Source organism: Odocoileus virginianus, chromosome 6 (assembly GCF_023699985.2).
Source record: "Odocoileus virginianus isolate 20LAN1187 ecotype Illinois chromosome 6, Ovbor_1.2, whole genome shotgun sequence".
NCBI lineage: Eukaryota > Metazoa > Chordata > Mammalia > Artiodactyla > Cervidae > Odocoileus > Odocoileus virginianus.
The window spans coordinates 35,966,219-35,981,283 of record NC_069679.1 but is presented as its reverse complement, the minus strand read 5'-3'; the positions used below and the strand labels follow the sequence as shown (position 1 = coordinate 35,981,283).

At 42.8% G+C, this 15,065-nt stretch overlaps 1 protein-coding gene across 1 annotated transcript in view; it reads left to right on the top strand.

The window, feature by feature from the left end:
- Window positions 1-9,770: 9,770 nt before the first annotated feature.
- RAB8B (RAB8B, member RAS oncogene family) overlaps window positions 9,771-15,065 on the top strand; it is a 70,420-nt gene continuing 65,125 nt past the window's right edge. Inside the window, exon 1 of the mRNA XM_070469161.1 lies at window positions 9,771-9,979. Coding sequence (XP_070325262.1) covers window positions 9,856-9,979 — 124 coding nt within the window. The 5' untranslated portion in view covers window positions 9,771-9,855. The remainder of the gene's footprint in view (window positions 9,980-15,065) is intronic.

Genomic DNA, 15,065 nt, shown 5'->3' with positions numbered 1-15,065 from the left:
CAGAATTCAGTAATGACTAGAAGACAGAACTTGATGTCTACTGACTCATTCCAGTTCTAAGTCTATGTGCATGTGTCTCTAAGTCAAATACAGAAGAGATCACACTTATTACTGCCTAAAAGAAGCATCACATCACAGTGCAACTGTTTATGAAAATATTAGGTTACAAATAAGGAGTGTTAACTAGCTTCTGTTCATCAACCTTAACCAGGACAAGGAAATGTTTGAAAAGTAGGACATCATTAGTACCATTAATATATTATTACCATTATTTATTAAAGCCTAATCATCAGATTATAATTTACTAATTAACACAGACATATTTATCGCTATGTGCCTAGTATATGCCAAGCCCTGTGTTAGTCATTAGGGATACAATGTGAATATAATTCATGCCCTAGAGAAGTGTAAATAATTCATCTTTAAAACCATTTTATTGTGCAGATCATTTTAAAGAACTTTAGATGTCACTGTAATAAATTAGCCTGGGAGTGTTCTGACAGTCTAACACATCCTATAACTCACTCAAAATATAGAATAACAGAAAAGAAGGAATGTGAGAATGTTAGCTTAATTACTTGATATTTGCCTTTTTTCGCCCCCTTGCAAAACGGCATCAGAGTGTTCCTTTAAGGATGTAGTTTTTTGAGCTTTCAGAATCCTGGGTGAATTTGCTCCTGCACCTAAGATGATTTTTATTTCAGTTACTACAGTATCTGCCAGGCCCCCCATGACTTGAGGGTAGAGCAGCAGCCGAAGGCAGGGAGGGAACAGCCGTTGCAGTGCCCCCGCCCTTGGCTGGCCTTTCTGTGGGTGTGATGGTGGCAGAGGAGGCATGAGAGAGCCCTGCCCTGGAGTCAGGAGAAACCCAGGAGGCAGGGCAGTGTTCTCATTCCAATGTGTCGGGCACTCTGGTAATGGACGCTGCCTCCTTTCTTGACAGCTTCCTGTAAACATGCTGATTTTCATCACTAAGACTAAGGGTTTTGATTACATCAGAGTTTCCCAAATTATATTCTGCAAAACATACAGGTCTCATAAGTTGTTCTTTAGTTGCTCAGTCGTGTCCAACTCTTTGCAACCCTATGGACTGTAGCCCGCCAGGCTCCTCTGTCCGTGGGGTTTCCCAGGCAAGAATACGGGCATGGGTAGCCATTTCCTTTTCCAGGGGATCTTTCTGACCCAGGAATCAAACCCACATTTGCTGCATTGCAGGCAGATTCTTTACTGCTGAGCCACGAGGGAAGCCCATGGGTTCCATAAGACACTTCTTCAAAAAGTGGCCTGGAGCAGCACAACAGGGCAAGCTGCCCACCACACCCAGCGGTGCAGAGTCACAGGGCGCATCAGCCTAGGAAGGGTTCTGACAAGCTGTACCTTCCAAACACTTGATAGCATTTCTCAAACGAGTTTGACCATAAAACTCTCTCTTCTAGTTTCAACTACTAACATCTGCTGATTCACTTAGTATTCTGAGGTACAAACTTTGGAAACATTAGCATAAACGATCTCTTAAACTCACTGATTTTATAGCAATTTAAAGCAGAAAGTAGCCTTAGAAATCAGAGGCCCTATGAGTTTAGGATCTCATAGCAAGTCAGTAGCCAAATGAGGTCCCTTTCATTTACCAGTTTTTCACATTCTATATGCTAAAAACCACAGTGAATGAAACTTTACTGTGAGAAGCATTAGGAAAAGGATCAGTCATTGAAATCTACAAGTAACCTGGAAGCTCCAGGGTTTCCAGTTTGGTTAAACTCTTTTCTTTGAAGTTACTCTTGATTAAGCAAAACTAATGGTGTGCATCCATTGGCCAGTGGAGATACTACTGAGCAGACAATTATCACAATTCAAGAAGCTAATGAGAATGGGAGAGGGAGAAGCAAGTGGCACTGAGTCCAAAGTCAAGGTAATTAGCTCCTGGGTGACCAAGAGTAAATTACCTGTTTTTTGATACTGAGTTCAAGATCCTTGAATTTTTTTTTTTTAAGTATTGAGTCATATATTCCTTTGGTGTCAGGAATAAGAAAAGAGAACTGATGTTTGCTATACTGACCTCAGCGTCCAGTACTCTGGATAGTGTCTCCTTAATGCCAACTTAAAAAAGCCTCACACATCATTTCACAATGGTCTTTGACTACTTAAAAGGACAAAGATAATTTTAGGCTTCAATTTCTTTTCATGCCATTTGCTTGAAAAGAGTCCTTTGAATTGGTGGCTGAGTAAACAACAGTATTCTTGAAGCAATGACTTGGCTGTCCCACAGTCCCAGCTTTAGTATAGCCTAACCCCAAAGTAATTAAAGAACCAAGTGATTTGCATTCTTTTTTCTACAGAACTACTCTTGAGTAGCAGATGGCAAACACAAATGTTTTGCTCTAGAGACATATGGAAACCTCTCTGTTCTGTAAAACCCTCAATGAATATTAAACGATGCCATTCATTGCAGAAATAAAATGTTGTGATAATCCCCCAAACAGGCCTAATTAGGCCATATAGCTACTTGAGTTCCAGAAAGTAATAGGGGGGAAATTACTATGTGATTGGGATTTCATTAGCAGTTCTTCTTAATCTGAATATTCATCGTGGCCCGAAAGAATCACCTACCTAGCCTTATTTCTCAGCATTCTATTAGATTGTCACCATAATTTATAATTGTAAATCTTAAAAATGAGCCATCAAAGAGATCTGCTTGATTCCATATTAATTCTCCCTGAACAGCAAGAGCAATGAATTTCAAGAGAGACAGGGTGTTTTATCATAGGTTTGGGAGTATTCATAGCTCCCTAACTAATTCCATTTATAAGCCCTTGCTGCTGTTAAATTAGGGTGGCAGGGAGAAGTCTGTGTAAGGTTATTCAGGAAATGATTATCAATATTAAGTAGGAATTTTAGGCAGGCATCTTATTGAATATGGCTCAAAATACAAAACAGAATTTCATTCTCTTCATCCTGCAGGTTGACAACCCAATAAATTGTTGGCAACCCAGTAACTTGTTGCCATCGCAGAAAGGACTGAGACTCTGCGCTCCTTGAAGAGAGAGAAGTACTGATAACTGAGTCATGGGGTGGACTGAGTGCTCTTTAGAATAAGGAGCTAGGTGTCTTGGGCTCCTTTCCCAACACCACACACTGCCTGGCCTCCAAGGGACCTGCTAGGCCTGTCGATAAATCTCAAATTCACTATGGTGTTTGGTTGGCCTTGGAGACCAAAGTCTGTAAACCAGAACCCCTAGGGCAGATCTTAGGACATCTGTTAGGAGCTTGGGTTCATGAGTCAAAGGATTTTATAGACAGAAATGGATTCTCTAGTCCAGCCTTTTTCATTTTACAAAGAGTAACTTGAGGCACAGAAGGGTCGTTGTCCTTGTTTAAGGTCATAGAACTCATTAGTGGCAGAACTAGGTCACCTGATGCTTTGTCCAATTCTCCCTCCATTACAAACTCTCAGGACAGGCTTGTCAGGGTCTGACAGAGAATTTAGAAAGTTCAAGGCTCCCAAAGTGCTTAGCCTTAGCTGGTTGCTGAAGTGGGATAGAAAAGGTAGCAGGCGTCTAAATGCCTATGTTAATTCTGACTTTAGGCACCCATCCCTTCCTCACAGAAACACTTTCTTTCTTGCCTGTTTTTCCCAGTTCAACATCAATCCACCTGTTTAAGAGAATGACAAGTCAGAATTTTCCTGGATTCAGCCCCCTGACTTCTCCAGAAATTCCAATATAACCAAACATGATATAAATACCTACATGCATTGGACACCAAAACAAGTATTAGTTTTCATTGGTTGCTTCTATAGCCTTGTTGCCTCCTGTCTTCTCTATTTCTAACAGAACCTTGTGATCTAGGGTAAGTTTGACCCAATACTCAGCTTGAATTACTTAAGCCAGCTGGTACACGCCATTCTCTTGGACCCTAGGATCAGTTCACAAAAGAGTAGTCAGGGCCCATGGAACTGAATTCCAGGGTATTTGAACTCCTAAGAAGATGATTCTTTACCTTCTGCTCTCTTTGAATCAAGGAGTCCCAGGAGTTTCAGGAAAACATTCTGCAACAACATGGGGTTGGCCTGTTGAAATAAGTGTTACTTTGAGGAAGCACTGCTAAGAAACCAAGAGAGAGAAACCAGGTTCCAGGCATGTCATCTGATCTATTGGATTACTCACCTGTCACTCGTTCTAGATCTGATTATTTTATAATGTGATTAAGTAAATTTTTTGGTTTTGTTTTGCTTTTTAGGGATTGTTTTTGGCTGCACCACACAGCACACCAAATTTCCCCTACCAGGGATTAAACCTGCGCCCCCAGCAGTGGAAGTGTGGGGTCTTAACCACTGGGCTGCTGGGAAGTCCAAGTAAATATTTTTATTATTTAAGTCATTCAGTATTCTACTATTTACTGCCTTATGTATCTCAGTATCTGTTATGATGCTGATTATGAGTTTCAGCACATCTTGACTTCACCATTAGATCAAAGTCCATTTTAGATTTGGTTCCAAAAAGCATTATTGAATCACTCATTTGAACAAGAAACTCAACCTCAAACGCAGAGTACTTACTGTATATGTACCTTACTTGACACAAAATACTATATAGCAATGCCTAGGCTAATGAAAACTTTACTATTAGAAAAGAAATAATATAAGCTGTACTACAATAGATTTCTTCCAATCCACCTTATAGTGGAGTAAATTTCATGTAGTTATTTTTTAGCATTATTGTGTCATTTTTATTTAACTTTTACATTCAGTGGTGATATGTAAAATATTTAACAATGTTTGGCATGAACACCTGACCAATCAGATTGAATGTCAACAATCAGAATTAAAGCCAACCAATTACAATGGACACATGATCCATCAGAATAAATGAAGTGTGTGTCAACCAGATATCTGCCTCCCATTCATCACTGAACTTTTCACTTGTGGGAGCTCCCTTCAATTATGTGGGAAGCAAACTAAGGGCAGGGACCACATGATAGAGACCTTTGACTCCTCCAGGTAGGCCTTGCTGAGCTGGTTTCCTAGTGTGAGCTTAATGGCTCTTTCTTGAAGTGGACATTTCTCAACCAGTGATTGCTCAGGAAACATCAGTGGGCAGAAAGAGTACAGTGTGTCCCTCTCTGATGAAGATAATTACAGAATTATCCCACTGGATTATCACTAAACAAACAGAATGTTTTCAGATGACACACAGTGGATAAGAGAAGTTGATATTTTTGAGGAGTTATCATTCAATATGATCTTGACAACCTAGAGAAATAATATATAATCACACCTATTTTTAAATGCAACAATAAATATTACTCTTACAGAGTGAATAACATACAAATACAAGGTAGAGGACAACCAGAAAGGTATTGGTGAAGCTAAAAATACCTAGGTCTTAGTATAAGTGAAGGTGTCCCAAATGTTTTTAAAAAGTATCTAGACTGGGGACTTACTTCCCTAGTGGTCCAGTAATTAAGACTCCACGCTTCCACTTCAGGGGGTGCAGTTTCTATCTCTGGTCAGGGAACTAAGATCCCATATGCCACATGGCATGGCCCTCGCCAAAAAAACCCTAGACAGCTGGCATGATAGTCAGATGTTCATTCATTCATTCAACAACTTAACTGAGTACCTACTATGTGTAAGGCATCATTCTAGGCACGCTGGGGACACAGTGAAAAATAAGCAATGTCCCTTTCCTCAAAAGGCTCAACTTTCAAGGGAGAAGACAAAGAAGTTCACAAACTGTTAGATAACAGAGAGAACTTATTCGATGGCTGAGTCATCAGTCAGTGAAAATAATCACCATGAAGGACATCTTTGTAGCCCACCGGGACAGCTGTGCTCAACTGGCAGAAGACCAGAATCCATGGGGGGCTGGACAGATGCATCAGCAGCCTGAGTGCAACAGAGGACCAGAGGTTTCTTTGTCCTGAATTTTTCAGGACCATATAAGCACTTGGATTCTTGCAGGATACAATTAAGAGGAGGAAGAGTCCCAGTAATATTTGGTACCAGTTTTGCCAGTCCTTGAGAAGTAGGGATCACAGCCAAGTTTAATTTCACTTAAGCAGTTAAGAAAGGTGACATCTCTTGCATTTAGGTGTCATGGAACAATTTTAAACTAGTTAAAGAATGCTTGAATTAATTTGAAAATTTGCCTACAGAACACACAGATCCTCAAGAATGTGTTTGTAGATTCCTTTAAAACATATTTATTAATTATTACTGGCTAGCTGGGTCTTCGTTGCTGCGTGGGCTTTCTCTAGTTGCGGAGAGCAGGGGCTACTCTCTAGTTGCCATAAGGGGGCTTCTGACTGCGGGGGCTTCTCTCGTGGAGTGCGGGCTTCAGCAGTTGCTACACTTGGGCTCCATACGTGTGGCACCAGGCTTAGCTGCCCTGCGGCATGTGGAATGTTCCCGACCAGGGACTGAACCCGTGTCCCCTGCATTGGCAGGCATACTCCTAACCACTGGACATCAGGGAAGTCCCTGTTCATGGATTCTTGAGGGTTAAAGACCTCCAAGATGAATAAACTAGTGTAAGAAGTGAATAATGGCTCTTGGAATTGTGCAACATGGCAGTCCCGCTTGCTCCCGCAAGGAAAGCCAGACCGAGGACAAGGTAAACAGAGGAGCGCAGCACCAAGAGAACAGAGGAAGATGGACTTAGCTCTGATCAGCTAGCCTGAAGCTCACACAGGCCTCCCATCAGACAGACCTCCTTTCAGCAGCATCACCCCACCTCCTTAGAAAATTCGCGAGGAAGAACTCAGTTTGACCCAGCCTGGCCATATGCCCATCTCTGTGGCTGAAGGAGTAAAGTACCATGATTCACAGCCACCAGTGGGGGAGGAGCAGCTTCCCAAAAGGAAGAAGAAAAAGAGTGCTGGCCTGACCAAAACCACAGAGGGTAAACTCCTTGGACAGCTAGATTACTGTAAGTCAAGTTGCCATGTACATATCAACCTTGTCAAAAGCTTCAAGAAACATTTCCAGAATCAATTTGAAAGTGCTGTTCTGCCCAGTGTTCTGCAGTGATGTGGCATTTTACATTACTGGGCAACTGGCAAAAAAATGTATTGATGTGGTTTTCTTAGAACATAGCAACGTGCCACTTGGAGAAGGAAAAGAAAGTGGCAGCCAGCAACCTGTTACCTGTGGAACCTTCAACGCTACAAATACACTTCTTGTCCAGTCTTTTGAGCAAAATGCCTTGATTCAATAGTAGTTGCTACCATCCAAATCTGATCTCTAAGTAACATGTTATTATACAAAATATGAAAATTCATAATTCACAAAAGGAAAAAAATTGGATACTTCTTGAAGTAGTGTCATATATCAAAATGCTTGCATGGTTCAACAGTGGTGCGTAGACTTACCAGCTAGAAAGTCCCAACGTTATACACACTTGCTAAGAGAGAAAAACTGAGGAAGTGAAAACAAGACAAAAAAAATTAACAAAATTCCCCTAAGGAAACTTAGGGACTTTAAAATTCCTAACCCTAGCCTCTCTTATGAATTTAAGTTATTTGCCAGATCAGTGTGTTCTTATTCATACACAGAGAGAATGCCAACAGTTGAGTGCAGGCAGTGGAACTAAAAGTTATTTTAATCAGTACACATTTTGGAAAAGAAAGAGGATTCCAGTGGTCTTAGAGATTTCCCCCTTCTTTTCCAGAATGAAGAAGGTATAGAACTAAACTGTGCACATGTGCTCAGCACCGTGCTGTTGCTTCAGTCATGTCCGACTCTTTGCAACCCCATGGACTGTAGCCCGCCAGGCTCCTCTGTCCATGGGATTCTCCAGGCAAGAATACTGGAGTGGGTTGCCATGGCCTCCCCCAGGGCATCTTCCCAACCCATTGGTCAAACCTGTGTCTCTTATGTATCCTGCATTAGCCGGTGGGTTCTTTACCACTAGTGCCACCTGGGAAGTCCTGTTCAGCCCTGGCTGAGGCCCAGTTCACAGGACTTGCCCAAGTGCTCTGACTGGGGCAAGGATGCTCAGCCTGTGCCGGAGGGCAGAATCTGTCCTCATTAGGGGATATCAACTGTGACTTTGACTTTCTTAGATCTGTTCCCATCAAGTGGACTCTAGAAATTAAACATTAGATTAGCAACAACCCTCTGGCTGTTGTATGATCAATAAGTGTGTCAATGACACATTTCATTGTTTTTGTTTTTTCCACATAGAAGGTGAAAGTAGTTACTAGGGCCAATTGAATTTGCTCCTTTCTTAATTCACAAGATTAAGAATGTGATATCATTGGCATTGAATATGAAGTCACATGGCACTCAAGATGTGTTTTAGAAAAACCTGCTGTCTTCTTCAACCAACTGTCCAAGTTTTCTCCTTAGTCTACTAATGGCTGAGTTCACTGGTTCCCTTAATAACCTTTAACCTCCCAGAAAGGTGTTTCTTTAAAGAACCATAGACAGTGGTTCTCAAATATTTTGGCCTCAGGATCCTTTTATCCTCTTAAAAATTACTGAGGCCTCTAAAGAGCTTTTGTTCATATTTGACATATTAGAAATTAAAAGAAGAGATGAGAGACAGAGACACCCCTAGTGGATAGAGCTTTTGGTCCCAGACCTCCTTAACTATTCACTTGCCCTTGTCATTTACCTGAGTCATTAAATCCCCTTCACTGGCTGGGGGATTCACTGCCCCTAGTTTCTGAAAGAGGCCTTAACAATACATCCATGAAACAGTTAAATAATAGTCCAAGACAATAAATGACAGATTGGGTATAACAGAATGTTCCTTCTCCCCTATTATCCATTAAAATGACAGCCTACAGAGGGCTGAAGAAGGTAACCATCAACACTAACATTGCTACATTGCCTTAAGGATTTCAAAGTAGGTTCACATTCAGTATCTCACTTAATTTTCCTAGAACCGTATGAAACACTTTTTTATACCCATTTTACAGATGAGAAAACTGAGGTGCAGAAAGTCTATGTGCTGTTAAGCAGCTGAGCCAAGACAAAATCCAAATCTTACCCTCCAGCTTCCCACCGTCAGTTCCTGCCTCGAATGAATGCTCGCAGTTTTATCAGGCACATGCCTGAAGCACAAGCCTCACAGATTTCAATTTCCAGATTCTTTTTGTCCATCCTCCTGCAGGAAGAGGGAAGCGGTCTGCACAGTAGATCCTTTAAAATACCCACTATATTTAGCTCTGCTCTGGAGGTTTGGAGAAGAGAATAGGAGTGGATTCAAGTGAGAAAGGCAATCATTCTTTTTAAGCTCGGTAACTGAGGGGTTGAGGGAGGCGAGGGGGCTTAGACGTAGTGCTGGACAGGAACTGGAGGAGAAGCCAGATAAGGCACTCTGCAGATAATCCACAGGCAGCGCCACAGCAGCATGAAGGAAAGAAAGCATCTCAGCTCCGGGGCGCGGTGGAAGAGATGCGGGAACCGCGGACTCAGCCTTCAAGGTCCTGCATTTGAAAGGCGCCTGCACACAAAGAAACGACGAAGTTAAGTTCCGGTGGCGCAACACGGAGAGTTGGAAGCCCGGCCTCCCTGCCTAGCTCTAGAGGAAACGCCTAATGCCGGGTCAGCCAGCTTAGAGAGGATCCTCTTTTATCCTCTGGGGCCGCGGGGACAGCCTGCCCAAGGCACGCCCGAAGCGCCTCACAAGAACTACGAGTCCCATAAAACACTGGGGCGCCGGCGGTGATTACGAAACCCCCGTGGATTGGCCACGCGGGGCGGGGCGCGCAGGCCTTCTCCGGTGAAGGGGGCGGGGGAAGGGGCGGGGCGAGCAGCGGCTCGGCGGGCACGCCCCCTCGCCCGCGGCCCCCTCCCCGCCTCTCTCCGCCGCTCTTCTGGCTCCCCGGTCAGAGGGCCGGAGCGAGAAGATGGCGAAGACGTATGATTATCTGTTCAAGCTGCTGCTGATCGGCGACTCTGGGGTGGGCAAGACCTGCCTGCTATTCCGCTTTTCCGAAGACGCCTTCAACACCACCTTCATCTCCACCATCGGTGAGGGAGGGGCTGCGGCCGGGGACTGGGAGTGAGAAATGGGGGGCGGATGCGAGGGGGCCGGGAGAGAGCGGTGGGGGGACTTGGGAGCCCCAGGGAGGGGACCCCGGGGACAGCTGGGCAGCGAGGACAGTGGGAAAGGGTGAAGGCGTGAGAGAGAGAGGCGGTGAGGACGTGGGGCTGAGAGGGTTGAAAGGAGGAACTTGGGGGCAGAGGAGGAGGAGGAACCAGAAGAACAAGGACTAGGGGTATTGGGGGAAATGAGAGGGCTGGGGGTGTGACAGGGAGGGGGCTTAGAGGGACAGAGTCGGGGGACACAGGAAACCTCACAGAGAAAGAGAAGGGGGTAGTGGGTGTGAAATGGATTAAAAGAGGAAGGAAATGCAAGGGGGAAACGAAGGGTTGGGGGAGTGGGAATGGGAGGTCCGTGGAGTAAAGGGACGGAGGACGCAAGGGACAAGGTAGAGGAGAACCCAGGAATCCGAAAGGAATTCGGAGGAAAGAGTGATTGAGAGCTGAGGGATGAGAAGGACCCTGGCTGCAAGAAGTCTGGTCAGAGATGCCATGAGGAAATTGTAGGAAAAGGTAGATGAGTTAAGGGGACCCGAGAACGAAATGAGGATACTTGGAAAAAGTAAAGGAGAGCTGGGTGTGAAATAGAAAGGAAAAGCAAAATATACAGTAAAGAGGTGGGGCAGAGAAGAGAGAAGATGGGAAAGGGAGAGGAAATGGAAAGTAGAACTTTCTCCAGTTACTGGGAGTACTGGTTACCATTTCTCTCTATTTACTCCCTCTGGATCAAGTGCAGGAGAAAGAGCAAAAAGTGACTAATAATGAGATACTGTCTATGGAGCATTAAATTGTTCTGGGAGTGTTAATGGGCGTTGGGAGGGTTGGTGACTTTTGGAATGGTATGATCAGGAAAATATGGTTTACTCTCCCCTGCAAAGCAGCACTTCTCAGTTTTTAAAATTCTTAGCCTTGAAGGTTTAGTAATTCTCAGCTGGGAAATTGGTCTTACATTCTGCCTGCTTTCTATGTATTTTCCTTTTTGTTTTAATTATTACTTGCTGAACGAATCAGAACATGCAATGTACCCCCCAATTACTTCCAGTTGATTCTGATTTTTCTGGTCTTGGCTGGGAGCTGTCCTTCCTACTTTTGGAAGACTGTGTTCAGGTAACAAGATCTCAGACTTAATCTGAACTGAAGAAGAGCAAATCAGAGCTAGTTTTAAGCTGCCTGTACTAGTGACCTTAACATCATAGCTGCAGTTAATTAAGCACCTTAGGAATCTTAGCTCTTGGTTGTCTGGGTGATGTTACGGCTTCTCATAGCAGCTCACTTAAGCATCTTTCAAATGGTTCTAACAGCGTATTTCATCATGAATTGCTGGGATTATTAGGGGGGCTAGTGCTATGGTAATGAGTTATGTTTTAAGGATAATTTATCACTTAAAAGAAGAGTATTGGGGTATAAGCATTGGGAAAAGCTATCATTTGTTTGTTCTGGCATCTTTCTTATGGATTGACATAACCTCCTGGGTGTTATGATGTCTGGGCTTAGGGAAGTTTGAGTTGCAAGTTCTTGGCAGTCATTCGTGAGTGGGACTTTTTCTTTTCTGAGGAAGCAGATTTTAAATGTCATGTCTCAAGTGTATTCTTAAGAGATTTGATGGGAGCTGTTGTAGCCACCAAAAGGTGTTAATTTTTGATGCTGGTTCTCATGTCAAAACCCCAAATCACCGTTTTTCATTGTTGAGTGCACACTGAAGCCCGGAAGGTAAAGGACAGTCTCTAACGAGTCAAGCAGGTCGCCTTTGATCCATTCTGTGAGTGAGCCTCTCAGAAGAATCCTGCATGGAAAGTGACTACATCTCATTGAGGCTGTTTCTGTTAAGCTCTTTAAATGACTTTTGCTTGTTTGTAACAGTTTTATTAGTTTCCTCCTTTTTTGGTCTTAATTTTTGTCCCACTTTTTCTGTGAGGGTGTCTGCTTCCTTTTACAATAGTGGCTTTGAAAAATTACTTTTTATTCTGAAGGAGTACAATCTTTCTTGCGTGAATTTTTTTTTTTTTTTTAATGATTGAAATTTGGTTTTGTGGAGGGTTGCAGGAAAGTGAGCATCCTGAAAAAGTTTAGACCTGGAGGGAGGCGTTAAAGGGGTGAATCTTATGTATGATGTTGGCCTTTGCATTTTCTATGGAGTAGTTGTGGTAAAAAGAGGCTCTGAGCTGTGTCTTCAGTTGACATGGAGGAGGGGAAATCCCATGCCTCTTTTTTAGCCTCAAGAGCTCTGACAGGAAGTGGTAGCCCAGTGCCTTCAAACAGCACAAAAAATACGTTACCTGCAACCTAATGCTTTGGAGTTGAAGTTAAGTTAGGAAAATAAGGTGAATGTTAACATCATTCTAGTGAAATGTTCCACACACATTGACCACAAACATAGGCTTGAAGGGTCTGCATCTCTAGCAGAAATATCCATGCCCCCAGTCTTCACCCCGGTTTCCAGGTGGTCTGAAGTTGCTGAAGGGAGCGTTGGTGGTCCACCTCCTCCCAGTCACAATTATTTCTTGAGGCACCTCAGCATGGAAGTTTCCAGGGCTTCTCTGACTGGGTTTGGAAAAGATTTGCCACATGATTGCTGACAAAACTTGATAAGGTCTACGTCACAGGAAAGATCTATTTCTTAATACCTGGGGTTTGTGTGTGTGTGTTGTGTGTTTCGGGCGATATGTATAAATAGCTGTTTCTTCCCATGGAGTTACATTTACTGTCTTAATTTGCTTTATTAAAATTTAGGTAGTTTTAGAAAAGGACATCTGCCACCTCTCGACCCTATTTTGATAGGATTCTGCCTTCATGAAAGGAAGGAGACAGTCATTTTGATTGTAGATACAGCTGTCTCACAGATACTTTCTTCTTTCATGTATCTAAGGTTCTAGTATCTTCTCTGATATCCTGGCTCCCCTCATTTCCTTTCTGCTCTAGTGGGTGGTGGAGGGTATGCTTCTTTCAACTGACTTGCTGGGAATCTTCATGTATCAGTCAGATAATATTTAACGATTGAGTAGAGGTGTTTTATCCATTTGAAGTTGTGGGTTCAGTGCCTAGAACCAACAACCAACCTGCATTCAATTCAGATGTTTAAGAACTGAAAAAGAAATTTTGATTGGCTCCTCAAGCCCCTTACATAATCTTTTTGTTGTTGTTCAGTCTCTAAGTCATGTCGGACTCTTTGTGACCCCATGGATTGCATAATCATTATCAACGGTTAATTAAATGTATGTAAAATGTACCATGAAGACAACTAAGAACCAGTAGTGCAGTCTCTCTGAATTATATTGCCTATGGGATGTGGGTACATTTTAATATTGATACGAAGGCAGAGGGACATCTTGGAATGGCCTGTACTGAACCTGGGGCTGGGAAAACAGACAAAACGCAGCCCTGTCTTCTAACAGGACAGTCTCAGCTTCTTCCCTTTACCGTCTCTCCCCTGCCCAGCCCCCCTCTTCCTGTTAGGGTATTTCCTGAGTGGTTTTATTATTTAGTATAGTCATAGTTGAACAGCATAAAGAGCCTTAGAAATTATCTACATGATATCCGTGCCCCAGTTTTATAAATAAGAAAACCAAGCTTAGGTTGATGCTGTCAAGATCACGCAGCTGATCAGATGCTTGTAGAAGCACCTCTAGTGAAACCTCAAACCCAAGTCTGGATTGCTTCTCATAGTTGAGCTGCTGCTATTTCTGATCAGCGTGATCACCGCTGTAAATTCAAATTACCATCTTTTCCAGGGAGGAATTCAGTTTTGCACATTTGCTTATATGTGAGGAAAGTTAAAGTATTCCCATTTGGATCAGTTGTATCTCTTGAGGGAAACAGTAAGTGCTAATACAACTCAGAGTCCTATAGAAGTTTATGTGGGCTAACTCAGCATGTTTTAACTGTCCTTTGCCCTTTCTTTCTATGTCTGTTGTTTCAGGTTAGGGAATCAAAGTGCATCCTGCCATTAAAATTCCTTCCATGTGCAAAGTAACTCATGACATTGTATTAATATTGTACTGGTAATTGCAGTCTAGTCCCATCAGAGTGCTTTTAGACAATTTATTCCCTGGCATTTTTTTCTTGGATGCACTTTCTCTGTTTAGGGGTTGATCGACTATGGCCCACAGGCCAAATGTAGCCTCCTGCCTGTTTTTGTGCAGTCCACAAGCAAAGAATGGTTTTCACATTTTTAAAGGGTTATTAAAAACTAACACAAAACAAGGAATATGAAGCAGACACCATATGTGTCCCACAAAGCTTAAAAATATTTACTAACTGTTCTTTCACAGAAAGAGTTTGCTGACCCCAGCTTACAGTTAAATACTGTTTTTGGTTGGTAGCAATTCAAAACTTTTATCAAGACTTATTGACTGAAAAACAAACTTTGTCATATTTACATTTTTATCCAAGATGATATCAGCATTTGGCTGAGCATAATCCAAATATGTAGTACAAGTTGATTTTTATTTTCATCATTGTTTTGCTTGATTTCAACCTCTCAAACAAAAATATGCAAGGGCCAGGCAACTTCAGGGTTTCCGTGGTGGCTCAGACAGTAAAGAATCTGCCTGCAATGCAGGAGATGTGGGTTCAATCCCTGGGCCGGGAAGATCCCCTGGAGAAGGGAATGGCCTCAGTCTAGTATTCTTGCTTGGAGAATTCCATAGACAGAGGAAGGAGCCTGGCAGGCTTATAGTTCATGGGGTCGCAAAGAGTCAGACACAACTGAGCAAGGAACACTTTCAGGCAACTTCAAGTTGAACATTTTGTCTGTAAAACCTTAGTTTAATGTCATTGTGTTCTTTCAGAGTGTCAGTAGACTTCCCACCTAAGTGATAGCTTTGAAAATAACACTGTTTCAAGAGTGTAATACCTGATCATGAAGGGTTAAACTCGTCTCCTCAGTTCTACTGAATGCAAAAAGCCATTCAACAAATTAAAGTAGGAAACTGAGTCTTGGAGACAGACTTGGACATGTCTTAAGAATATGTGTACTTTAACAAAGAGCTTCGCCAGCTGTTCTGCATGGCAGCAA